The following is a 25,244-nucleotide window of genomic DNA, read 5'->3' as shown; positions in this document are numbered from 1 at the left end:
AGACGCCCCGAGAAAGCTGCAGCTGAGGGTGTTCTCAAATTTGTTGTTGTGAAAGAAAAAGCATCAGCTCCGGCTTCCTGGGGCTGTATTAACAGACCCCTCCCATCTCCCCACAGCCATCCCACCTCTCCGGGGTCAGGAAGCCCCGCAGACCTCCTCCCCTCGCAGAGCCTGGGGAGAGGGAAGCGCTGGCCGGTGGCTGACCTCCCAGGAGAGTCAGGGGTCAAAGCCCCCCCTTCCACCCTCTGAACTTCCACCAGAAAAGAAAAAAGCAAAGAAAAATAACAGCGGGGGGTTTGCTCAGTACGAAGCTTTAGCATCACCGGTTGGTGACAGAATCGCGTGTGCTGGTCACTGCTCGGTGGGGGCAAGGGTGCTGGGCGCTGCTGTGTCCCGGGCCCGATCCCCGGGGCCAAGGGCCAGACGCTGTCCCGAGGGGCAGAGGCCTCCCAGGCGCCTCTCGGAGGTTCCTTGGCTCCCGGGCTGCTCAGGACGCGGGGTCAGGTGGTGCGGTCAGACCTGCTGGGCCCGTCCCGAGATGCCTGGCGTGAGCCAGCTGACCGGGGCGTGGGGCTGGGGTCCTGTCTCCATGCCCTTCCGGAGCCTCCCTCCCGCCGGCGCTGAGCCAGGGCTCCCGCGGTCCCCCTCCTTTAGGGAAGCAGCTTCCCAGGCCCCCTTACCCCTCGCTATGTGGGGCAGGGGCTCTTACTCTGAACCTTCGCTTCTCTCAACGTAAATTGCATTTTCATTTAGTTATTTTTCTTTTGGCTGCACTGGGCCTTAGTTGCCGCGGTCAGGATCTTTCTTAGTTGGGGCGTGCATGTGGGATCTAGTCCCCCGACCAGGGATGGAACCCGGGGCGTTAGGGGCACCGAGTCTTACCCACTAGACCACTAGGGAAGTCCCTAAATTGCATTTCTAAGAAGCCACAACAACCAACCTGGATTTTATGTTGCCTTGCGTGTTTTCTAAATGGTCTCATACGGTGAAATCCTATTTTCCCAAACTGGCTAAAACGGACTTGAAGCCACATCTTAGTGATGCCGTGTGATAGCTGAGGGTGAGGTCAGGCTGCCTGAGTTCACGCCCTGGCTTCGTCACTGACTGGCTGTGTGATTTTTGACCAAGTACATAACCTCTCTGTGCTTCAGTGTCTTCATCTACAGATTAGTGACCATGACAGTGCCTGCTGCTGGGGCTGTTGTTAGTATTAAAAAGAACTAATTTATGTACAGCACTTAATATAGTGTGTGGTACTTAATAAGTGGTATGAAAACGATGTCAGCTGTTATCATTAAAGTTTTCTATAAGCCCTGCAGCACCCAGAAATATACTAGGCACCCAGTGCCTCCACTCAGTAACTATTAATGATTCCGAAAGAACACTTGTGTGAAAGCACCTGCATAACTTTACATAGCGTCTGGTCTCAATTCTCCATCTACGGATGGTGAAACTGGAGTCTAGGAAGAGTCCAGAGCTTGGGGTCATAGTGGACCTCACCCTCCATCAAGTCTACCCTCACTTTCTTTGAGAGAAGCCCTTTCGAACCATGCCAGCAGCTCACCATTCAGTGAACAGATTCCCAGCTGCCAGGGTGGCACAACTCACAGCAGATCTTCACATTATCAGAACAAGTTCTCTTACACGGAGCCCAACTCTGCCCTTAACTCTGACCACTAATTTTACTGAATTAGTCCATTTGCTCTTGATCTGACAGCACTTCAAATACTTGACAACTAGGAACTCTTCAAGGGTCCACAATGGTGCTCCAAGTTCCAAGTCAAGAATAAGTGATTTAGCTAAAAGTTAAGCAACATAGTCAAGGCCCCTCAGCCAGGCTCATGTACCTCCGGAAACAGAGGCTCTGCTCCTGACCCCCAGTCCACACATGCTCCCCAAGGCCTGGGAGTCAGGCTTCATCACTCTTTCCTCCAAAACATACCCCAATTCAGGGGTGGCGCTTATCTTCCGCAGCTACCCCAGACCAAGCCCCTACCTTCTGTGGCCGGCCAGCAGCCCCGAGATGGGCCTCTTTGCATCCATGCTTGCCTTTCTTCAATACTGTCTTTCCCAACATCTAAAGTGATTTGTTAGAAAGAGATCACAAGCGGAAAGATACTCGACCTCAGTAATCACTAGGGAAGTACGAACTGAAACCATAAGAAGACACCACTTCATACCCACTAGGGTGGCTATAATACAAAAGACAATAATAATAAGTGTCGGCAAAGATGTGGAGAAATTGGAACCCTCACACATTGCTGGTGGAAATGTGAAGTGGCAAAGTTGCTTTGGAAAACAGTCTGGCAGGTCCTCAGAAGGTGAGCTATAGAGTTTACTGTATGACCCAACAATTCCACTCCGAGGCGTCTTCCCAAAAGAAATGAAAATATATGTCTACATAAAAACGTGTACACACAAATGTTCATAGCAGCACTATTCAAATAGTCAAAGTGAAAACAAGCCAGACGTCCACCAACTGATGAACAGATACATAAGATGTGGGATATACATACATGAGAATAGTACCCAGCCCTAAAGAGGGATGAAGCGCTGATACGTGGACGAACCTCGCTAACATTACGCTGCGTGAAAGAAGCCAGTCGTAAGAGACCGCGTATTGTCTGATATGAAATGTCCAGGATAAGCAAATCTACAGAGGCAGAAAGTAGATTAGCGGTTGCCCAGGGTTAGAGGGTGAGACGGGGGTGGGAGAGGGGAGTGTTTGCTAATGGGTAGGGGGTTTCTTTGGGGGATGATGACAGCGTTCTAAAATTCGATTACGGTGATGACCGCACAACCCTATAAATATACTAAAAAGCACTGGGCTGTATGCTTCGAATGGGGGAATTTGGGGTATCTAAATTACATCTTAATACAGCTATACACTAAAAGGGAGTTTTCGTCGCCATTTATTTTTTTATTCGACAGCTTATACGCTTAAGATTAGTGCAACTGACACAACTTACCACACACGTTTTCTCTCTTAAGAAAAAAGAAGAAAGAAAACAATGAGCCATTTCTTTGTGGAGATGGAACTATCCTGCTAGTGGTGGTGGCATCTGGGGGCTGCACACGTGATGTGGCGTCACAGAGCTGTACACACAATTTCTACACGGAGAGAGAATCTAAATCAGGGCTGTGCCTGAGTTAGCAGCACTGCACCAACGCCAGCTTCGTGCTCTAGACGGTGGACGGTTGCCCTCCCCTCACACGGGGCCCAGGGGTCCCGAGGTCCAGGAGGAAAGGCCTGTCTGTGCCCGGACGCTCGTGGTACTGCCGCCGTCCTGCTCTGGCCGCGCAGCTGTCTGCCGGGTCTTCTAGAGCGCGGTGTGTTTCTGTACGAACACACCGCTACTCAAAAGCTCCCAAAGTCTTGCCCTCACATAAGTCAGGGGTGCTTACAGATTCCTTTGCAAATCTGATCAACTCTACAGCCTTCTTTCCAGAAAACAAAAACAAACCTATGCATACACAAAACACTGTTTTCCTTTACCCTTGGAGTCCCTACACCTGCCCTACAGGGGAGCAGAACAAACCCTTCCCTGCCCTGCCGTCCCCACCAGGTCCCTTTCTCAGCGCTCCCTCACCCTACAGTGGCTGTCCAGCGGACATCCCTCCCGGTGGCGCAGCGGGTTCCCCTGAAGCCCCAGTTCCTCTCAGTCAGCTGCTCTCCCTAGGGCAGGCTTTCAGGTTTCGAGGCACTTTGCACAGAACTCTAACCTGAGTGTGCAAGTGCTCACTGCTTCTGCATCAGGACGTCCCCTCCTGGCAGGACCGCTGCTGTGGAGGATCTGGGTCTCACCGAGGGCTGTCGCTGGCATTTAGGAAATAGTTAAGATCCTTTATTTGTGCAAGGTTCTTCCTTGAATGACTGGTTGAATGTATTGAATGAATGATGGCAATGAACTAACTTACATTAAACAGTTAATGGAAGACATTATTGTTTTTTTACTTTATTTTTTAATATGCTGTTCTTTTTAAAAAATTTTTCTTTATTTTATTTTTTTGGCTGCGTTGGGTCTTCGTTGCTGCGCACGGGCTTTCTCTAGTTGCGGCGAGCAGGGGCTACACTTCGTTGCGGTGCATGGCCTTCTCATCGTGGTGGCTTCTCTTGTGGAGCACGGGCTCTAGGTGCGCGGGCTTCAGTAGTTGTGGTGCGCGGGCTCAGTAGTTGTGGCTCATGGGCTCTAGAGCGCAGGTTCAGTAGTTGTGATGCACGGACGTCATTGCTCCGCGGCACGTGGGATCTTCCCGGACCAGGGCTCGAACCCGTGTCCCCTGCATTGGCAGGCGGATTCTTAACCACTGCGCCACCAGGGAAGCCCGGGACTTTTTATCTTAAATGAGAGACGGTGGGCAGTGAGGTGGGCAGGGGACAGTGCAGGGTCTATGAGATCATAGGGATGAGGCCCACCCTGCCCACTGCCCACTGCCGGGCTCCTTGGCTAGAGCGTGGTGTCAGCTGTGACTGTACCCTGCAGGGTACCATCTGCAGGAGCAGAGAACTTGCTTATTCTAACGCACTCCTGCTGAGTGAGCCAATCCTCAGATAATCAGAGACCCGCGAGGTCCCTGTGTCTGCGCTGTTCATTCTCAGTTTGTTTACGCTTGTCCCAAAAGACATCCCGAAAGAAAGGCACCCAGTCCTTCCTGCAACATCCCTGAGGCCGCAGCCCCCCTGGACGGCAGGGAAGCCCTGCTGATTCAGCTGCTGGAGCCCAGCACACAGTGGAGACGGGTGGGGAGCGTAGCTTCTCCCTGCCGGGTGTCTGGCTGCTGCGTCTTCTGTCTTTACATTTTATCTTATTGTGGTAAGAGCACAGCGGGAGCGCGAGCCTGGAGCTGCCGGGTTTGTACGCATCCAACACGGTGCTGTTGACCACGGCCAACGTGACACAGGATGTCGTACGGCAGATCCTAGTGCCCACTCCTCTCGCCCCCCTGAGACTTTACGCCCCCTGACTGCAATTCGATTCCCGCCCCTGCCAGCCCCAGCAGCCACCACTCCCCTCCCTGATTCTGTGAATTTGGCTATTTTAGGGACCTTATGTAGGTAGAGTCCTGCCACTAAGGCTAAGGTCCTCAAGGTTCATCCACATTGTCACTCTTGCAGAATATCCTTTTCAAGGACTAACGTTCCATCTTATGTTGACGAAATAAAAATTCTTTTGAAGGCAGGACAAGCGAAAGTTTTAAACATAAAATTCTCTCTCTGTCCGTTTGGGCCCTACCCCTCTTTAGTGTGCGTGGCGCATCTGCATTACATGTTAACCACGTCCCTTAGAGGACGCAGGAAAGCCTGCTCGCCAAAAGAGAAAGGCAATTTCCTCCCGGCGCCAGCATAGTAAGTGTTCAGGAGATAACATTCCCTTCTCAATCCTGTAAGGGGTCACAGTGACCCGCTACTCACCTTGCTGGACTATGTACTCTGTCCACATATTACCGTGATGTGGGATCCTTTGTCTCAAAAATGTACACAACTGTGCTTTGTCCTCAAGGCTTCATGAATGACTGTCTCCTGGGTCATAAACCTCATGTTGGCTTGAATAAAAACTTCCACTTCTTTCGTAGATTGACCATTGATTAACTTTTCATCCACGATGTATGTTCCACGTTTTCTTTATCCATTCATCTGTCGGTGGACGTCAGGTTGTTTCCACATCTTGGCTGTGGTGAATCGTGCTGCAGTCATCATGGGAGTGCTAATGTCTTTTCAAGATCCTGATTTCAATTCTGTTGGATAAATACCCGGAAATGGAATTGCTGGATCACGTGGCAGTTCTATTTTTAATTTCTCCAAAGAAGACATACAAATAGCCAACAGGTACACGGCGGGCAGGGTTGGGGGGGGGGGGAGCTAACTTTGCAGTCATCAGCAAAATGCAAATCAAAACCACAATGAGACCTCACACCTGTTAGACTGGCTATTATCAAAAAGACAAAGATGGCGAGTGTTGTCAAGGATGTGGAGAAATTGGGAGCCTTGGACGTCTTCTGGGAGGATGCAAAGCGGTGCAGCGGCTGCAGAAACCAGCCTGGAGACTCCTCTGTTTTCTACTTTGGACTCTGGTGGTAGTTGGTCAAGAGAGCACAGTCTTAATACCTAATTAAAGCCTTTTGATTTGACTTGGAGGCAGACCCTCTTCTGAAAGCACCTGGACATCCACAGTCAGCTTTGGGCCCCTGGGTGTCCTCTATCCATCCCCATATTTTGAGCACCTTCTCTTGTGCCCTGAGATGTGCACACATTAGTGGACCTTTTAGTAGCAAATGTCGCCTGTTACCAAAAGGAAGGGTGGGCACTCTGCAAGCAGGGGCGGCTGGTGAAAGACACAGATTTAGAAGAAAGGAACCCCTACAGGGCTGGGGGTGGAGGGACCTAGGAGGCTTCCGAAATCTGTTCTGGCCTCCAGCTCCTAAGATGTGGACAGGGGGCGCCCCCTGCGGCGCCCTGCCCGTTGCCGTCATCCCGCTGCCCACATGCCTTGGACCCGTGGGGTCCCTCGGCTCCCCTAACCCCAGCCTGAGCTGGACTGTGTCTCCACCGGCTTCTGCTGGTGCGTGGCTTGGAAGAAAAAGGGGACACGGGATCCCCCATGAAACCCCCCCCCGGGATCTCATCTTTCAGGGGGTCTAACTTTTCACCCTGGAAAGATCGGCCTCTTCCTGGAACGTGCCCTGCGCGTTCCATCCTTTACTTGGCCTTCCGTTACCGGGGGGTGGGGAGGTGGGGGAATGGGGGGTGTGCGTAGCTGCACACCAGGCCCCCGGAGGGCCTGAGGGCAGGAGGCCTGGGACAGAGCTGACCTCGTGTCACCGGGTTTGTCACTCAGCCGGCCGAGCTCGCGGTCGTTAATGGGGGCAGCAGTGCCTGGGTGTCTACACCCCTCACATCATCAGGGTAACCTTGGGAAGGAAGCCAGGTAGGTATTTTATCCCCAGAAACCGAGGCCCAGAGAGGCAGTGGGCGCGTTCAGGGCGGAGCCTGTGCTCGGCTGGAAGCTCCGAAACCTCAGAGAGCATCCCCCCTGCAGGGGGTCATCCAGCACGGGATCCCCGGGACCCCCGCGGCAGGGCCAGGCTGTACGGGGCCGGCAGGACCTGGGCTTCATAGGAGACACCTTCCCTCCGCCTCCCCCTCCCTGTGGGCCAGTTCTCTCTGCCCCGGGACGGCCCGGCCCTGCAGCATCCTGTCCTCCTTTCCCGCTCGGCCACTGTCACGATGGTGGGGAGAAGCCTCCTGAGATGCTCCAGGCTGCCCCTCTGAGGCTGCAGGGACACACAGGGGACACGCAGAGAGCTCCGGGCAGCCCTCTGGAAACTCCCAAAGGGTGTCGGGGCCCCACGCTGAACCCACCAGCTCTGCGGGGTCAGACTCTATGTTCTCCTTGGCCTTTTGGGGGTGTGGCCAAAATGGAAGCTGGGAGACTCCCAGTCAGAAGTCAAGGCTCACCTGGCTCGCCCAGGGGAGACCCCAGAGGAGGGGACGGTTCTGGAAGCTGAGACCACCCGGAGACCAGGGCAGCTTGTTCGAGGGGGCCCGACCCGCAGCCCTCCCTCCCTCTCCCTCCCCCTCCCCTTCCCACCCTCTTCTCTCTCCCTCCCTCCCTCTCCTCCCCACATTCAGGAACCACTTCCTCTTGATAGTGGATCAGCCGGTCAAGTAAGCCAGGAAACTGTTAAAGTCGGTTTCCTCTATCATGTGCAGGTGTTTTTTCTAACCCAAATGCAAGAGTGCATTTATATTTTATTAACATTCTTTGAATGCCTACTACATGCAAAACATGACGCTAGCTTCTGCTCCGACACCCTCCGGGGTCCCTGAGTGAGTCTTCCCCGTCCTGCTGGGCTGGTCATCTCCTCCACCGCAGCCTGTCCGGCCTGAGGTCATGCTCTTCCCCAAGGGCACCGGGCGCTGCTGCTCTAGACCCGCAGCGCCCAACCTCGGCCTGGGATGGGCCCAGCAGCCCTCGCGCCCCCGCACAGCCCGGCTGAAGACGAGGCTGTCGTGGGTCCCTGAAGCTGCTGGGCCGACTCTCCCCTTGGGACTTGCCCTCAAACAGACCCTCTCAGCCTAACCTGACCACCTGCTGCCTCAGCGCTCCCCAAACCTGAACCTTCCCGTCTTCTGCAGAACTGGATCTCTTCACAAATACTATACAGGCACTTTTTGGTTTGCTACGTCCTCTCCGCCCTTCGGGAGGGCAGGGGTCTTTGTCTTGTACCCACAAGGGCCTGGACCTAGGAAGCACCCAGCACACATCTGCAGGAGGAATGAACGTGGAATTCAGCACCAAGTTCCCTTCCCACTCCCGCCCCGTGACAGCACGGTTGGAGGTCTATGACTTGTTAATGGTTCTCTCTCCTCGCTCTGGAGCAATAGAGACCTCGTGTGTCTTTCTTACCTTGGCATCCACGGTGCCTTAGAACCCTGTGGGACCCTAACTCAGCACCTCTATGGAAGGAACGCGCTGTGTCTGCAGCCGCGAGAGGCGCACGAGGTGTCCTTTGCCGCCCTCTGCTGGGCGGACGTGGAGAGGCTCACGGAAGGCAGGCGGATTCTGGGAAGGCAGGGGCTGGACCAAAGACCAGGTGTGAAAACATCGTTTTTCATTCTAACACTCTTGAAAACAAACAAAGCTGCCCACACCTTCCCAGCGCTTGTACAGTCTACAGCAGGACAACAATCCTTCCAGGGTTTAAAATATTCCGTCCTGTTATCTTCATGAATACACTTATCTGGCCGGCCGTCTCAATTTAGGGCTTTGCTTACTTGTGGTCTCTAGACTTTCTGCCTTGGAGGATGGTGACTGTGGATAAAAAAGCCACTGCTACCACCTGGCTTGATGCAGGCTGGCCAAGGTCAGGCTGCTGCTAAGAGCTGGGGCAGCCATGAGAGGGCAGAGCTCACCCCACCTTTTTCCAGTTCCTGGCATGGGGGGAGGGTGACAGGGAAGGTGGGTCAGCCGCTGCCCCCAGACAGGATCTGCCTAGCGGAGACCCTGTGTCCAGCTGCCAGCAGGGGTGTCCCACCCAGTCCCACCTCCTGCCCACCAAGAACGCTGTCTCTGGTGCGGGATGTTTAGCAACAGGCAGGGTGTCCCCTGCTTTCGGAGGCGTCCTGTGCCCATGTGGGGCAGCTCTAAGTGCTGGAAAGCGCTTCCCCACTGAGCTGAAGGCTGCCTGCTGGTGATGTCCACTGTATCCCAAGAGGGACTAGGAGACCAGAGACCCCTGGCACGCACCCCTGCCCCGAGTCAGCGCTGCACCACACTCATCACCCCATTTGCACAACTGCCACTCGTAGCATTCAGCTTTGATGTGGACCCACTGTCCTCGCCTCCTGGACCCCTGACTGGTCGATGTCTCCTGCTGTAGGGAGGAGCCAGGACTGGACATGTGGCTTGACTGGTACAGGAGCTGACAAGAGCATCCGTCCCACTTTGGATACTGTACTTCTAGTGATGAGTAGTGATAAGGGGACGAAACTTCTGAGTCACATCATACTATGCCATTATGTTGAAATGGATGAAAGTTACCCCAAAATGCCTCAATCAAAAACCCCACAATCCCACAACTCCAGATCTTAAATTCACACCTAAAAATGTATCCAACTGTTCTGAGTCCACCTTTTTAATCTACTGAAATCATAGAAACCCCTTCCCCTCCTTCCTTCTGTGTTCTACTCACAGGAAGGAAGCTCCCAACTGCGAAGCTAGATGCAGTTTTTTCTTTTTAAACAGCTAAGTCTAGGGAAAGAGCTAATTAAAAAAGCTAAAACTCTCATTTGCCCAATTAATCATTTTTTCCACCACTTTTCTGCCTAAGCTGCGGCCCTTTCTTAGTGGAGGAAGGTGGGGAAAGAGGTGAGCGCACCACGCTTCCTGGGAGAAAACAGAACCAGGTACAAGTTGCTGGGGGAATGAAAGGAAGAAAAGGGTCATAACTGCATATGAGTACTGATGAGATGAGAAACTTTCTTCGTGCTTGGTGATGACCTCTTGAATAGCTAAGACCACTTTTTGCCTTGTTGCCCCACAGATGCCACGCTTTCTAAACACACTTATGTATAAACCGGCAAGTCCTGGTCAGAGGCAGTCTCGTCCCAGCCTTCCGAGATGCTCAGATCCCATCTTTCCGGGTCTGTGTAAGCAGGTGTGTCTGGTGCCTGCGGACGTGAAACACCCCACATTTCCGAGGGGGCTGTGCCGGGCACCCAGCAGCAACGCTGACTGCCACCTCCACCACGTGGGGGGCTCGCCCCTCATGGAAACCTTTCTTCTGGGCAGACCTCAGCCTCCATTGAGCCCCGACGTACTTGCACCCCAACGCCCTCGAGGCAGAGACCCTGCAGTGTGGCTCTTGGTACCACGCCTGCCAGGAAAGCTGAGCCGCCCGGGCGTTGGTGGGAGTGACTGAGGTCCACCCCGCGCCTCTGCCCCCTGGAGCCCTCACGGCTGTGAGGCATCACCTTCCCCCCCTCGAGAAATAAGGATACAGTAGGGGGAAGCTGGGATGAAATGAGAGAGTGGCATGGACATATATACACTACCAAACGTAAAATAGAGAGCTAGTGGGAAGCAGCCGCGTGGCACAGGGAGATCAGCTCGGTGCTTTGTGACCACCTAGAGGGGTGGGATAGGGAGGGTGGGAGGGAGGGAGACGCAAGAGGGAAGAGATATGGGAACATATGTATGTGTATAACTGATGCACTTTGTTATAAAGCAGAAACTAACACACCATTGCAAAGCAATTATACTCCAATAAAGATCTATCAGAAACAGACAGAAGGTGTTTGGGTGTGACAGTGAAGGCTACAGAAATGCAGGGGCTATTCGACATCGCTCTTTTCCAGAGGGGGCTGTGGCGTCCCTGGGGCAGGGCTGGGGTCACTTCCTGGGAACCGTGCTGTGATCTTTTGGGGGTTCCCTTTCCTCTGGTACCCTTGGCTTTCTATACCCAAGACTGTTGACGAGCCTTTACCCAACACGGGGACAACACCAGACACATGCTGGCCAGTGGGCAGCACCTGAGGAGGACGATCGAGGCCATTCTGGAGATGCACCCCCTACCCCAGCCCACCACCCACAGGGCGGCATGCACCTGGGCACCTGGGGAGAGGCTCCAGGCCGGCCTCCCCTCGTGCTGCCTGGTGAGGAGAGGCCAGCTGCAGCCTAGGGCCCTTCTCTGGCCAACGCCCCCCAGACCACAGCTCACCACCAGGTCAAGTTGGGCTGCATCAGGCCTTCAGCCAAAAAACACCCACCTGGTCCAGGGCAAGAAGGGAACACGAGTGAGTGAGAACGACACAGGGAGGGTGTGCACCTTGACTGTCTGCAGTATTTGAGATCAGAAGACAGGTTTGAGCTCTCTTTTCCGTAAAGCCCCAGACAGGAGAGAACACCGTATAAAGGCGTTACGTGAATCAGGCCTAAAGCTGCCGACCCTCACGGCGGATCTGGGCGGTGTGTGTGCAGTGGCGAGAACGTGGCCTCAGTGTCAGGTCCGCTGGCTCACCTGGGAAAGCTGTCCAACCCCCCCCCCCCCCCCCGCAAGCTGGGGATGGTGACGGGAGGAGGGAGCAGGGAGCCTGGAAGGAGAAGAGCCGGGGCACAGGGAGCTCTCTGTGCTGCACGGACGTGGCCCTGGCTGTCTGCCCATGGCCGCCCGTGGTTGCCTCGTGGTGGACGGCACGCCCTTTCTCTCTCCCATCACCCTGTAGCTGAGTTGCTCTCCTGGACCTCCAGGACCTGCTGTGGGGGGGGGGATGCTTTTTCCCTTAACCGCAGGCGGGAGGGGCATCACTCACTGGTGATGGCGAGCCTGCCTCACACCCGCCTCGCTGCGGATGCCGGAGCGGGGTTCCGGAGGGTGACAGCGGTGCCCGGCCACACACTGTGACCCAGGACCTCCCCGCTCCGGCCGGGCTCTGTGACCTTCTCACGTTGGCCACAGCTGCAGAGTCAATTCGATTTTGGTGGCCAGGCCTTGTCTAATTTAGTCAATAAACTGGATACCTTTGCCCAGAATGATCCAGACACCAAGGTTTTCCTATGTCACTCACCTGAGTTTTGAAATACTCATGTAATGTTCCCGTGACCGAAGTAAGATATTGTTCAAATCTGAGACTTTTGGGGAAGCAGAGTGCGGGGGGAAAAGACGATGCGTCTGGAATATAGACCCGGAGAAAGAAAGCACCAAATACAATCAGAAATTCATCCAAGTCATATTCTCCTAAGAATCACCTTACCTACTTCCAGAGACAGCTGAGGTCACGTGACTACGTCACAAACTGTGGAACCAAACAGGTTAACCTGCATTCGGTCTAACAGATGTTCTCCGGAGAAGCTTAGACGCTCCAGTGGTGCTTTGTTTTGAACCAGGTTGGGAGCGCATTGTCTGTCCTTCCTTCCTAGACCCCATAGCAAAGACCTCCCACCGGGACTGGTATGCCACAGTGGCAGGACCTGCGCGGACAGGGGTCCCAGCAGTCACGGGATGCAGGGAGGCCACCTGCCTCCCAGCCTCTGCCAGGCCTGTGCTGGCCGCCCCTCCCCTGCGAACCTCGCACTGGGCCCCTTCCTGGTCACCAGTAATGGGCAGCTTCTCAATGAGCCCGTCCAGTGGGGACCCGCCGGCCCTCAGACCCAGGGAGGTACGGTGCCTGGTGAGGTCAGTCCACATCCCATCCAAGGGTGAGGTCCGGGTCCCTGCAGGGTTTCCTAATCAGTGCTGCCTGTCACTCTGTCCTCCTCCTGGAAAGGGAAGAGACGCTGCTCTCAACCTGAGAGCTGGTGCAGTCGCCGCAGCCTCCACTAGAACCCAGCTGAACTGCTGTCCCCTCAGTCATTTCTCAGAAACCAGGTGGCCACCGTCTTGAGTTCAGAGCACTGAGATGGTGTAATTACTCTGTAATCACTTGGCGATGTGAAGACACCTGCTACCGGTCACGGCAGCGCCTCTTGTGTTCAATCAGAATGACACACAGCCCGGGAGAGGGCGGACCGCCAGGCTGGGAGACAGGCACGACGTGCCCGACGGCAGAGGCACTTGCAGTACAACTAAACCCTCACGGGGGGGACCAGGCCTCCGTCCGCGTGTCTACCAGTCAACACTTTTAGCTGAATCCCTCTTCTAAACTGCTCACGGGCTCATGGTGCTAGACAGTCAAGAGCGTGTACGTGGGATTATACGAGAAATCAAGACTCAAAAAAGGAGCCTGGATTTGTGTCCCTGACCTTTTCAACAAACTCACGTATTAACAAAGAGTCAACATCTAAATAGACTTTTATTTTTTTTCTTTTACTTATTTGGACAGAAAAGAAAATTCATCAGCTTTCATTAGAGTCTCCCTAAGCGTTGGAGACGCGTTAAACTCGGAAATAGTGGACCTTGTAGAAAAGCATCACAAATTAAAAATAGATTTCTCCACGTGGTAAAAGTGCTTCCAATCCAATTAAAGGACACGGCGAAGGTGTGTTGAGACGCGATTTAAAATTTGGCCTACGATCCGTGGCAGCAGATTAAAACCACAGGCGAGGTGACCGTCATGACCCCGGGGACAGAAATGTGAGTTGGGAGCATGCCGCCAGCAACACTTGTAATTAACTGAGTGACAAGGAAGAACGTCCCAAAGCCTGAGTAGAGTAGGTTTGCATCTGTAAAAATAAGGGGGCGACATAAACTGGGTCGAAGGGGGATCACGTAACTCTAGGAATGACTTGCTTCTTATCTGCGGGGACAGCCAGACCAGCCGACCACCCTGGCCGAGGTCTCCCAGGGAGACCTGTGGACCTCGGTTCAGAAAAGGCCCAAGTGTTCTGGGCAGTAAGCAAAGCCCTTGCTGCCAGCTGCTCGTCACATAGGCCTTTCTGGCTGGCGGTGAGCAGGCCCCGGGCCCGTGGGAATCAGGCCCAGCCAAGCTGGTACAGGCGGGTTTGCCAATGCCCACCACAGCGCTCTGAGGGGTGCTGTGAGGCCGGCAGACGCCGCCCGGTGACCATGCGAGGGACAGAGTTAGCCAGTGGTCATCCGCAGAGACATTCTGGTGTCTCAGCCATGCTGTGTGTTTTCCAGAACAGGTAGTTCTGCTAATGGTGACAGAGCTCAAGGCCCGCAGGCCCCCGTGCTCTGATGGAGGCGAGGTGGCCTCTCTGGCCCAGGTCTAGGCCTGTGATCATATGCGAGGAGCCACGACGGGGTGGGGTGAGAGGGGGAGGGCAGAAAAGAAGAGGGATATCTCCTTTTACAGAAGATCTGAAGCAACAGTAAGAAAATAACCTGAAGACATATTTAAAAACAAAAAGCAGCCTCACACTTCGCTGTCATCCTATCGCCGTTGTCCCTTTCTCCCTGTCCACCAGCCACGCAGGGATGGGCAGGAAGGCCGCGTGGACGTATCAGAGGGCCCCGCTCCCCACGCCATCGCTGCCTTTTAATGGCGCCGGGTTGTGTTTCTTCTTCTACGAGCCCCGTTCTAAGCTGCCTGCGCGGGGCAAACGCTGGAAAACCCTCCGGGCTCCCACACACACCTGAGCGGTCCCAGCTGCGCAGAGCCCACCCGGCTCGCTTCCCGCCCCCTGCAGGCACGGCGAGACGCGGACCATGTCACGGATGTCTCTCCACCTTCACCAAGCAGAGCGCGCTCCGGCTCATCTCATCCCATCCCTGGCGCCCCTGGTGGCAGCAGCCCTCCCAGGTCCCCTGTGCTAAGTGGGCTCTCCCGCGGCCTCCGGGGGGTCGTGAGGGTGCCCTCCATGGCCCCCCGCTGGTGGCACGGAGGGTCTGGTTCAGGGCCACACCTGCCGGGTGCTCGCTCCGAGGCGGTGGCCGCTCTCCGGAGGGAGGCCGTGCTCTTCTTTGCGTGGAAAGCGGGATGACGCCATCCTCTGACCAGGTCCGTCCTGGTCCCTCCAGAGGCCCCGAGCACCCCTCCCGGGCCGCAGCCCCACGCAGGGCGTCTCCGGGTCTCTGGCCGGCGGGTCGGACGTCAGGCTCCCCCTCCCTCCCTGGACCTGGTCCTTACCTAACCTGGGCCACGCCCCTGGCATCAGAGGCTTGGAGAAGTGTCCTCCAGGCCCAGCAGCTCTCGCACGAGTCTCTCCCCGAACTGGGCCCGGCTGTACCTCTTCACGTGGTAGGCCTCCGACATCTTGTACAGGATGTAGGCGTTATTGATGGCAATGCTTATGGCAAACCAGAACACCTGTTGCCAGGTCTTGTTTGGTTTATGAGAAATGAAATACCTACGAGGACAGAACGGCAAGAAAGCCTGGCTCAGACGGTGCCCAGGGACCCGGTGCAGGAGAGACATCCCCAAAAGGCCTCATCGGGGTCAGCGAGATGCTGCAGGGGACGCGGCGTGGGAATCCGGCTGTGGGGAGGGGCAGCCTCGCTCTGAGGCTCGGTCACGTGAACCGTACTTGAACGTGCAAACAACCCCTATCAAAGATCAGGTGGGAGGAGGCGGGTCACCACAGGGGACACCGAGACCAGGAGCCGGGCCTCTGCGGTGCAGCCCGGAGCTCTGGCGGGAACCGGGCCTAGGGGCTCCCCTGCTCGCCGAGGGCCCTGCGCAACTGCGGCACAGCCCAAGCCATCTCGCGCCGCGTCCGCCCGCAGCTCTGTGCGTGTCTCTTCACCACGCCCGCCTGCCCTCAATGGAGGCCTCCTCTGCCCCGAGGCGGAGGACGGCGCTCCCCCCGGACCGCCAACTCAGAACCCATCCCTGCACCGCGCCCTCCGTCTGCACGTGTGTCTCTGCACCCCGGGGGCCAGGAGCCTCGGCACCACCGAGACGCCCAGCCAGGGCGGCCACGGATGTCCATTCGCTCAATCGTGCCGATTCCCCTGGAGCCACTGTGCAGGCCCGCGAGGTGCCAAGCACGCTGCAGGCTCCGCGGAGCCCGTCCAGTGACTCCCTGGGCAGCGGGGCTCCCTCTTACACCCGGGCTTTCCCAGGGACCCAGGTCCACGTGCTGCCCTCCCCGCCCACAAGCAGCCCGGGGAGACGTCCGTGGCCCTCAAGGAGCGCTGAGAAAATGCCCACCACCTTTGGGGTTAGTGCAACCCTGTTTCAGGCTGTGAGGCTCAGGCCCAGTCATTTCATAGGCAGACCGAGGTTCAAGGGCAATCACTTTTTCCCTCCTGTTGTGGACACAGGAGCTCGCCCCGAGACAGCAGGGGGCCGGGTACATGCACACCGTGCGGGCACTTGACGACGACCCCACACCTGAGACCGCGCCCGCACGCGAAAGAGCTCCGTAACCAGTGCCGGAAAACACGCGGCCCGGCCCGACGGCGCCCAGGGCCCAGAGGGTGTGGGGTGAAGGCCAGCGGCTGGGCCGGGGGGGAGGGGCAGAGAGGGCACTGGTGCAGGAGGTGGGGGGCTGGGCAGGCCAGGCCGCGGGCCCAGGATTTTCTCTCTCGGGCTCTCCCGTTGTCAGCTCTGAACCTGGGGAGACTGACCGCCCAGCAGCCGCTCTGCTCTCAGCGGCGAGGCCTCCCGTGCCGGGCGCCGGCTCACTTACTTGCTGTACTTGTCATCGTACTTGCAGATGTAGCTGAGGTGGGCGGCGAAGGCCTCCACGGCCAGGGGGCAAGGGATCTCCCCACTCCTCCTCTTGATGATCACTCCTGTGGGAAACAGACGGGACATCCCCTCTGAGCCGCCCCCCGCAGACCCCCGTGCAAAATGCGCCCCTCCCCCCGCCTGCTCGTCACATAGACGGCAGGGGACGAGATGGAGGAAAACCACCACCAACACCGCCACCGCAGCTTCAGGGGAGTGCAGGACACCAGGCCACGGCAGGGCCACGGCACGGGGCCACGGCACGGGGGCACGGCATGGGCCACGGCAGGGGAGGAGATGGAGGGGAACCACCACCAACACCACCACCGCAGCTTCAGGGGAGTGCGGGACACCGGGCCACGGCACGGGCCACGGCACGGGCCACAGCAGGGGACGAGATGGAGGAAAACCACCACCAACACCGCCACTGCAGCTTCAGGGGAGTGCAGGACACCAGGCCACGGCAGGGCCACGGCACGGGGCCACGGCACGGGCCACGGCAGGGGAGGAGATGGAGGGGAACCACCACCAACACCGCCACCGCAGCTTCAGGGGAGTGCAGGACACCAGGCCACGGCAGGGCCACGGCACGGGCCACGGCACGGGCCACGGCAGGGGAAGAGATGGAGGGGAACCACCACCAACACCGCCACCGCAGCTTCAGGGGAGTGCAGGACACCAGGCCACGGCAGGGCCACGGCACGGGGCCACGGCACGGGCCACGGCAGGGGAGGAGATGGAGGGGAACCACCACCAACACCACCACCGCAGCTTCAGGGGAGTGCGGGACACCGGGCCACGGCAGGGCCACGGCACGGGGCCACGGCACGGGGGCACGGCATGGGCCACGGCAGGGGAGGAGATGGAGGGGAACCACCACCAACACCACCACTGCAGCTTCAGGGGAGTGCGGGACACCAGGCCACGGCAGGGCCACGGCACGGGGCCACAGCAGGGGACGAGATGGAGGAAAACCACCACCAACACCGCCACTGCAGCTTCAGGGGAGTGCGGGACACCGGGCCACGGCACGGGCCACGGCACGGGCCACAGCAGGGGACGAGATGGAGGAAAACCACCACCAACACCGCCACTGCAGCTTCAGGGGAGTGCAGGACACCAGGCCACGGCAGGGCCACGGCACGGGGCCACGGCACGGGGGCACGGCATGGGCCACGGCAGGGGAGGAGATGGAGGGGAACCACCACCAACACCGCCACCGCAGCTTCAGAAGAGTGCAGGACACCAGGCCATGGCAGGGCCACGGCACGGGCCACAGCAGGGGAGGAGATGGAGGGGAACCACCACCAACACCGCCACCGCAGCTTCAGGGGAGTGCGGGACACCGGGCCACGGCAGGGCCACGGCACGGGGCACGGCACGGGGGCACGGCATGGGCCACGGCATGGGCCACGGCAGGGGAGGAGATGGAGGGGAACCACCACCAACACCACCACCGCAGCTTCAGGGGAGTGCGGGACACCGGGCCACGGCACGGGCCACGGCACGGGCCACAGCAGGGGAGGAGATGGAGGGGAACCACCACCAACACCGCCACCGCAGCTTCAGGGGAGTGCAGGACACCAGGCCACGGCAGGGCCACGGCACGGGGCCACGGCACGGGGGCACGGCATGGGCCACGGCATGGGCCACGGCAGGGGAGGAGATGGAGGGGAACCACCACCAACACCACCACCGCAGCTTCAGGGGAGTGCAGGACACCAGGCCACGGCAGGGCCACGGCACGGGGCCACGGCACGGGGGCACGGCACGGGGGCACGGCACGGGCCACAGCAGGGGAGGAGATGGAGGGGAACCACCACCAACACCGCCACCGCAGCTTCAGGAGAGTGCAGGACACCAGGCCATGGCAGGGCCACGGCACGGGCCACAGCAGGGGAGGAGATGGAGGGGAACCACCACCAACACCGCCACTGCAGCTTCAGGGGAGTGCAGGACACCAGGCCACGGCAGGGCCACGGCACGGGGCCACGGCACGGGGGCACGGCATGGGCCACGGCAGGGGAGGAGATGGAGGGGAACCACCACCAACACCACCACCGCAGCTTCAGGGGAGTGCGGGACACCGGGCCACGGCACGGGCCACGGCACGGGCCACAGCAGGGGACGAGATGGAGGAAAACCACCACCAACACCGCCACCGCAGCTTCAGGGGAGTGCGGGACACCGGGCCACGGCAGGGCCACGGCACGGGGGCACGGCATGGGCCACGGCAGGGGAGGAGATGGAGGGGAACCACCACCAACACCGCCACCGCAGCTTCAGGAGAGTGCAGGACACCAGGCCATGGCAGGGCCACGGCACGGGCCACAGCAGGGGACGAGATGGAGGAAAACCACCACCAACACCGCCACCGCAGCTTCAGGGGAGTGCAGGACACCAGGCCACGGCAGGGCCACGGCACGGGGCCACGGCACGGGGGCACGGCATGGGCCACGGCAGGGGAGGAGATGGAGGGGAACCACCACCAACACCACCACCGCAGCTTCAGGGGAGTGCGGGACACCGGGCCACGGCACGGGCCACGGCAGGGCCCGCTGCACCCGATGGGGCCTTGAGAGCAGAAGGGGAGCTCAGGACCCACCTTCCCCCTCCCTCCCTCCCTCCCCCGGGCTTCAACCCCTCCCTCCAGGGTCTGAGCGGGGTGGGAGGAGGTGGCCACCAAGGTCAGGGAGCCGGGGGTCCCTTCCACCTGCCCCACTGCCCCCATCAAGGCAGAGGGTGGCACTAGAGGCTCAGGAGAGGCAGGAGCTGCCCCGACCCCAGGCTCTTCCACGCCTCGCGCCGCGCACAGAGTGCTTCACACCCAGCCGCCCCTGGTGCTCCCTCTCTCACACGCTTTCAAACGCCTCTTCCTCCCAAATACACGTGGAACCGCGTCCCAGGGCCACTCGCCAAGGTCACGGCAAGATTCAAACGGCCCACTGACCGGGCATGAGAAGCAAGAGGTCATCAGTCCTCTTCAGCCTGCTGCCCAACAACCTGTTTTCCAAGACCTGCCCCGCCCACCTGGGTGGACGTCCACTGCGCCCACGGAGGTGACGCGGGGGCGGGAAGGACGCTCCTGCGAGCGAGGTCGGGATTACAGAGCGCTTCCTCCGCGCAGCCCGCCCCCATCCCCGCTGCCCGCAGAACTGTGTGATAGCAGAACAGCGCCATTCAAAGGGCTGGGGGCTTTCAGCACTACTTAAATAGGCGTAACTGAAGTAAAAATGGTCACACGGGTCCATGTGCTGAGGCTGAGCCCTGAGCCGGGATCTTTTTTGTCTCCCACCCCGCTCCCCCAGTACTGAATTTTTGCACTGAAGAAGCACCTGGACATCTTGTGAGAGACTGAGAAGCCAGGCCCCGCCCCTAGAGCTGTGGTCTGGGGACGCCCGGGGCAGGACCCGGGCAACACACTTCCTAAAACCTCCAAAGCTCAGAGGATCTCCGTGCCCAGCCAGAGGGTCCTGGGCCCTGGTTGCTTAGGGATCCTTCCCCCACTCAGAGAGACGTTCCATGGATGGGTGATGCAGATGCACGTGCATCCTCCACGGCTGGGCTCCTGGCCAGAGGGTCCTGGGCCCTGGTTGCTTAGGGATCCTTTTCCCACTCAGAGAGACGTTCCATGGTCGGGTGATGCAGACGCACGTGCATCCTCCAAGGCTGGGCTCCTGCCTCCAAGGAGGGCTGTGTCTCTGCAGCACCCTTCCTGAGGGGACCTGTGCTGGTGTCTTTGCTCACCACCCCACCCGACCTCAAGTCCAAGTGGGCAAACACCCCAGTTTCACACCCCGGCCCAGGCACATGGCCTTGGGAGGTTTCCCACCTCCAGCTCCATTTTAATTTGCCCGACTTTCGACCACAGCCTCCTCTGGGACTAAGGAGGCGCCTGTAGGGCTCCCCAGAGTCCACGTGTGTATGAGCAGATCAGACCATCCCATAAGGAAATAAAACCCCCTCCGTTCTTTTCCCAGAGGAAGAGGACAACTCACTCCGAGTCACCAGGGCTCCCAGCGGGTCAGGCCCACTGTCCGAGGGCCTTGGCCAGCACCGTGCCCCTGGGGCTCCCCGCCTGCAGCTCCGGCCGCCGCCTTCTGCACAGCCAGGGCCGCCGCTGTCCCAGCACACCCAGCCGTGCCGGGTCTGCTTTCCTTCTCCGTTTCCCTCCCATCCCTTCGAATGTTTTAACTCAGCATGAGGATTGCAGCTGGAAATCTCAGGGGACTGGTTGCAAAATCCAGGTGTGCGTCAGTCTCTGAGCATTTCCCCAAGTTCATAAACCAGTCCACGCTCCTCTCTGCTGACGTTTTGGATTTTAGATACTATTCGAGCTGGAAAGGGTAAGACTGCTGTCCTATAGTATCCTTTTCTGAGGACTGAAAAGCTTTAGACATTGGAAATACTGACAAGAGGTGATGTGACATTTATTGTGTCCCCTGGCATCATAACCAGGAATGCCGTGCTCTCCTGGGTGCACCTGTACGTTTCCAGCCGTGTGGGGGACCCTCTGCGCACAGCTTCATTCCACGTGTCTACCTCTGTGACACTGTAGGTCCACGTGGGCCTATGAGAGAACCACGTTGTCTTCATGTTCCAGTGAGTTCTGTCTTCTGCCTTCCCCAGGCTTTTTCTGGCTGGGCTGACCTTCTTTCCGTCCTTCTGTAAGTCTGAATGAATGAGTCAAGACCTGACTCACAGACCCATGCAGACATTCCACACTCACATTAGCCTCAGGGAAACTGAACCCTAAGTGGGCAAAGACGGAGATGGCAACGAGATGGTAGACTCAACATGGATTCTAGAAGAAACGCAAAAGGATGTGGTTCTCAACGGGGATGTCCCTGGATGAATGAAAGCCTGCATGTGCTCACCATCTCTGAAAGAGGGCTCATTTCCCCTTAGAACCTGGAGTAAAGAATAATAAATCAATCCCTAAAATGTTCATAACTAGTTACATGTTTGCTAAAATTCGAAATTCTGCTCATGTTCTAGAAGAGCAAATACGGTCACGGTAGAAGACGGTATAAAGCTGAGATGCAGCCTTTAGAATACAGGAGACTTTGTCATCTGGGTGACGTGTAAAGTAAGTAGGGAATAAAAGAATTATCTGATAAATGGTGCAGGTACACAGGTGGGGCTGCTTGGTCAACCGACCTTTGCCACTTAACGAAAAAAAACATCGTAGCAGCCCGACTGGTGCCGTGACCAAAATAAATTCCAAGTGGATGGTTGCGAAGAGCGCAAAATCACCCTATGAAACAACCAGGTGAACTGCACTTGCCTGGCCTTGGGACACAGCCGGGGCTTTTAGGCATGAGAGCAAATAACATGATCAACAGCTGTGCCTAGGCGGAAATGAAAAACGCTTTTGATGTTAAAATTACTGGCCATAAATAAAAGCAAAAGGAAAACAAACGAAGAAAAATGTCTGCTATAGGCATAAAATCTGCTTTCAATTTCGGAAGACACATACCTCCAATGAAAAATTGCCAAGAACATGAAGAAAGCATTGAAAATTAGCTGAAAACACAGGAAAGGACGTTCAATCCCACCAACAGTCACCGCAATTATATTTAAAATTCTGCAGCATTTTCAGCCATCATATTGACAAATTTAGAAAAGAAAAAAACTAGTGTTGATAAAGCAGGAGGAATAACCCACTGCAACGGCAGTGAGCACAGCCTTTTGGTAACACAGCATCGAGAGCCTTAAAAACGCTCAGACCCTTTGGCCCAGCCGTCCAACTTTTAGATTTACCTGGAGGAAGTGATCAAAGATGTACCTGAAGATTTACATGTGAAGATCTTCACCACATCATTCTTCATATTATGAAAAAAGGATCATTCATAGGGGCCAAGATAAAGAAATTATGATACATCTAAGGATGGAATACGAGGTGCTTTTTATTATTATTATTTTTTGCGGGCCTCTCACCGTTGTGGCCTCTCCCGTTGCGGAGCACAGGCTCCGGACGCACAGGCTCAGTGGCCATGGCTCACGGGTCCAGCCGCTCCATGGCATGTGGGATCTTCCTGGACCGGGGCACGAACCCGTGTCTCCTTCATCGGCAGGCGGATTCCCAACCACTGCGCCACCAGGGAAGCCCACGAGGTGCTTTTTAAAAATTATGCCTTTGAAGTACACAGAAAGGAATACTACCTCCTTCATTAAGAAACGAGGCCCTAGGATGTGGGCCAGGAGAAGGACTCCCGGTGGGGCGCGTGCCGGCCACATGGCCTCCGCTCTGAGCCCCCTGGGCCGCACCCAGGGTCTCCTCTCACCCGCCGGGCTCCCAGTGTCCACAGGCCCTGGGGGTGCCCAGGGGCCTGGCGGTGGGGGTCAGTCTGTGGCCAGGCTGTGGACACACTCCATGGAATTTTCAAGGGCGACTAGGATTGGGGACTGCATGATGTATAATAGAGTACGTACTTTAGAAAACTACCACGGAATTGAACACAAATACCAGTTGCGGCGTATTTAAAAATCCCCCCTCCCAGTTTTCTCATCTAGCCTCAACAGCCTCCCGCCTCCTTCCCTTGGGGCCTGATTTAAGGGTTCTCAGGTGTGTCATCTTCAGTCCTAGTGCAGGCTTCTCCCTAACCTCCCCAGGTGCGGTCTTTTCTCTGCTACCTCATTTCACCCAGCTCAGACAGGTGCGAAGTCCTTGCTTCGGGACATCGTTTCAGAGACTATCATTTAACATAACTTGGTGGGAAGCAGCTCCCATGCCCTACACCCAAACCTGTTCCTAGAGACACTCTGGCCCCAAGGCCCGAACCGCAAGAGAGCCGAAGTCCAATTCAAACTGGCATTCAGCTGACAAGGTCAATTCCAAACCTCTCCTCTAAGTGCCCTTGACACAGCACTCGAGGGGGGGGGGCGCTTTCTCCACCCCCTACACGTAAGTAGGGTCACGACACCCACGTGCTTGAGTCCCTCGATTGCAATCCCCACTGAAAAGTAACAACTTAGGTGTGTGTGGGGGGTGAAGGATGGGAATAAATGAACAAGAGGCACGAAATACACACCCACATACCACATACACGCACACGCAGACACACACACACACATCGCACACCCCTGAGCTCCTTGGCAGTGTTCCTTCAATAGAGAAGAGGAAAGATGGCTTAATGTAAAGGAACACAAGGGACTTTTCAAATACACTACGCAACGATAAATATTTTTGTAAAGGGTCCCTTTGTCACTGCAATTTCCTTTTCTGTTGTTTAATCGTGTTTGAGCTGTAGGTTACCTTAAATATAGGCTCCTTGCTAAATGAATCCCCTTGTTAGCAATGGATTTTAAATCCCAAGGAAAATCAATGATACCAGCTGAACCCCCCAAAAACCCAACGCTAGCGATTAACTTCTAAGGAAGACATTTCAAAGATAAGAATGGTTGACTATTCCCCCGCCTCCCATCAGAACAGATTTTTCACAGAATCCTAGATGATGATCGTGTAAATACCGTTCAAACGGAGCCTATTAATCACACCGCGTACGACCTGGGGGACCTGCAAATGCCAGCCTCATGGCTTCTGTTGACGGCTGGCAAGTCCCAGGCAGCGGACAGCCTGCGGGCCCAGGAAGCGCTTGCCGTCCCGTGAAGGGCAGCAGCCGTCACCCTGCGGTCCAGAGCCGAAGAGGGGCAGGGGTCACCCGACGCCAGAGCTCACCCACACCCCTGCCCCAGCGCCCACCGCGTGCCCACCTTGCTGCACGGGCGAGTAGGCATTGGTCAGGAAGCGGAAGTGCCCCTTGTTGTACCAGCAGATCAGGGACATGCTCCCCTTCGTTCGGATGCTGTGCTGGCCCCGGGCGGGCGGCAAGGCCGGGCTGTTCAACATGGAGGGCGGCAGGCCGGTGCAGTCACTCTTCCTGGGGCTGAGCAGCCCGCAGCAGTAGATCCCTGCGGGGACACGGACCGCATGGCCTCAGGGCGGCTCCCCCCGACCCCCCGGGCTCGGCCCTCGGGGGCCCCCTAGAAGAGATGGTGAAGTCCGGGGGCTTTCATCCCAGATGTGCCACCGCCCCCAACTTCCGGACGTACTAAGATAGCAGGGAAGAGCTAACGCAAGCAGGGCGTCGGCAGTAACAACGGCAGCTCTCGCGGCCAGAGGGCTGGCTACCTGCCAGCACAGGGCTGAGCCCGAGGACCCAACCTCCCACCTGCTTCTAAAAACTTCTGAGCACATGCGATGCACCAGAACTGCAGGCTCCCGGCTGGGCGGGCAGAGACGGACATCATTAGCACAGATCTGTCTGCCATCTAAGCCTGACCCAGCTAATCACCCTGCCCCCTCACCAAGACTCACTGGGCACCCGGGCAGCCCCGGTCCCGTGCAGCCAAGTGAAAGGCAGAGGAGGCAGGGAGTCCTCACAGGACACGCGCGCTACACGGGGTCCTGCCTGTGCTGTACACCAGGCCCCTGGGGGCGGGGCTTCCCTGGGGCGGGGCTTCCTGGGGGCGGGGCTTCCTGGGGGGCCTCAACGCCCAGCACCTTCCACGGGGCAGGAGACCCTCCAGGCAGAGACCAGCAGGAACAAGGAGGCTTCTCTAAATTCCGCCGGGACTCAAGGTCTTTCCCAGCCCTCCCTGCTCGTGGTCTCCGGCTCTCCCTGAGCCCAGGAAGCCGTGGGGAAGCCCGCCCCTCCCCACACCCGCG

The 25,244-nt window shown here is 57.3% G+C and overlaps 1 protein-coding gene across 3 annotated transcripts in view; it reads right to left on the bottom strand.

Annotated features, from left to right (window-relative positions):
• Positions 1-25,244, bottom strand: part of PGBD5 (piggyBac transposable element derived 5) — a 113,167-nt gene that overhangs the window by 8,370 nt on the left and 79,553 nt on the right. The window contains exons 5-8 of one of the 3 annotated variants that reach the window (XM_067711130.1): positions 24,290-24,487; positions 16,533-16,638; positions 15,029-15,248; positions 13,273-13,661 (exon numbers count right to left, since the gene is read on the bottom strand). In XM_067711130.1, coding sequence (XP_067567231.1) covers positions 15,053-15,248; positions 16,533-16,638; positions 24,290-24,487 — 500 coding nt within the window. In that variant the 3' untranslated portion in view covers positions 13,273-13,661; positions 15,029-15,052. Of the gene's footprint in view, positions 1-13,272; positions 15,249-16,532; positions 16,639-24,289; positions 24,488-25,244 lie in introns of those variants that run through there. The other 2 variants (XM_067711131.1, XM_067711129.1) reach the window with 2 other exon arrangements.

The sequence above is a fragment of the Pseudorca crassidens genome, chromosome 16, assembly GCF_039906515.1.
Source record: "Pseudorca crassidens isolate mPseCra1 chromosome 16, mPseCra1.hap1, whole genome shotgun sequence".
Classification (NCBI taxonomy): domain Eukaryota; kingdom Metazoa; phylum Chordata; class Mammalia; order Artiodactyla; family Delphinidae; genus Pseudorca; species Pseudorca crassidens.
This window is presented reverse-complemented; position numbering and strand designations above follow the sequence as displayed.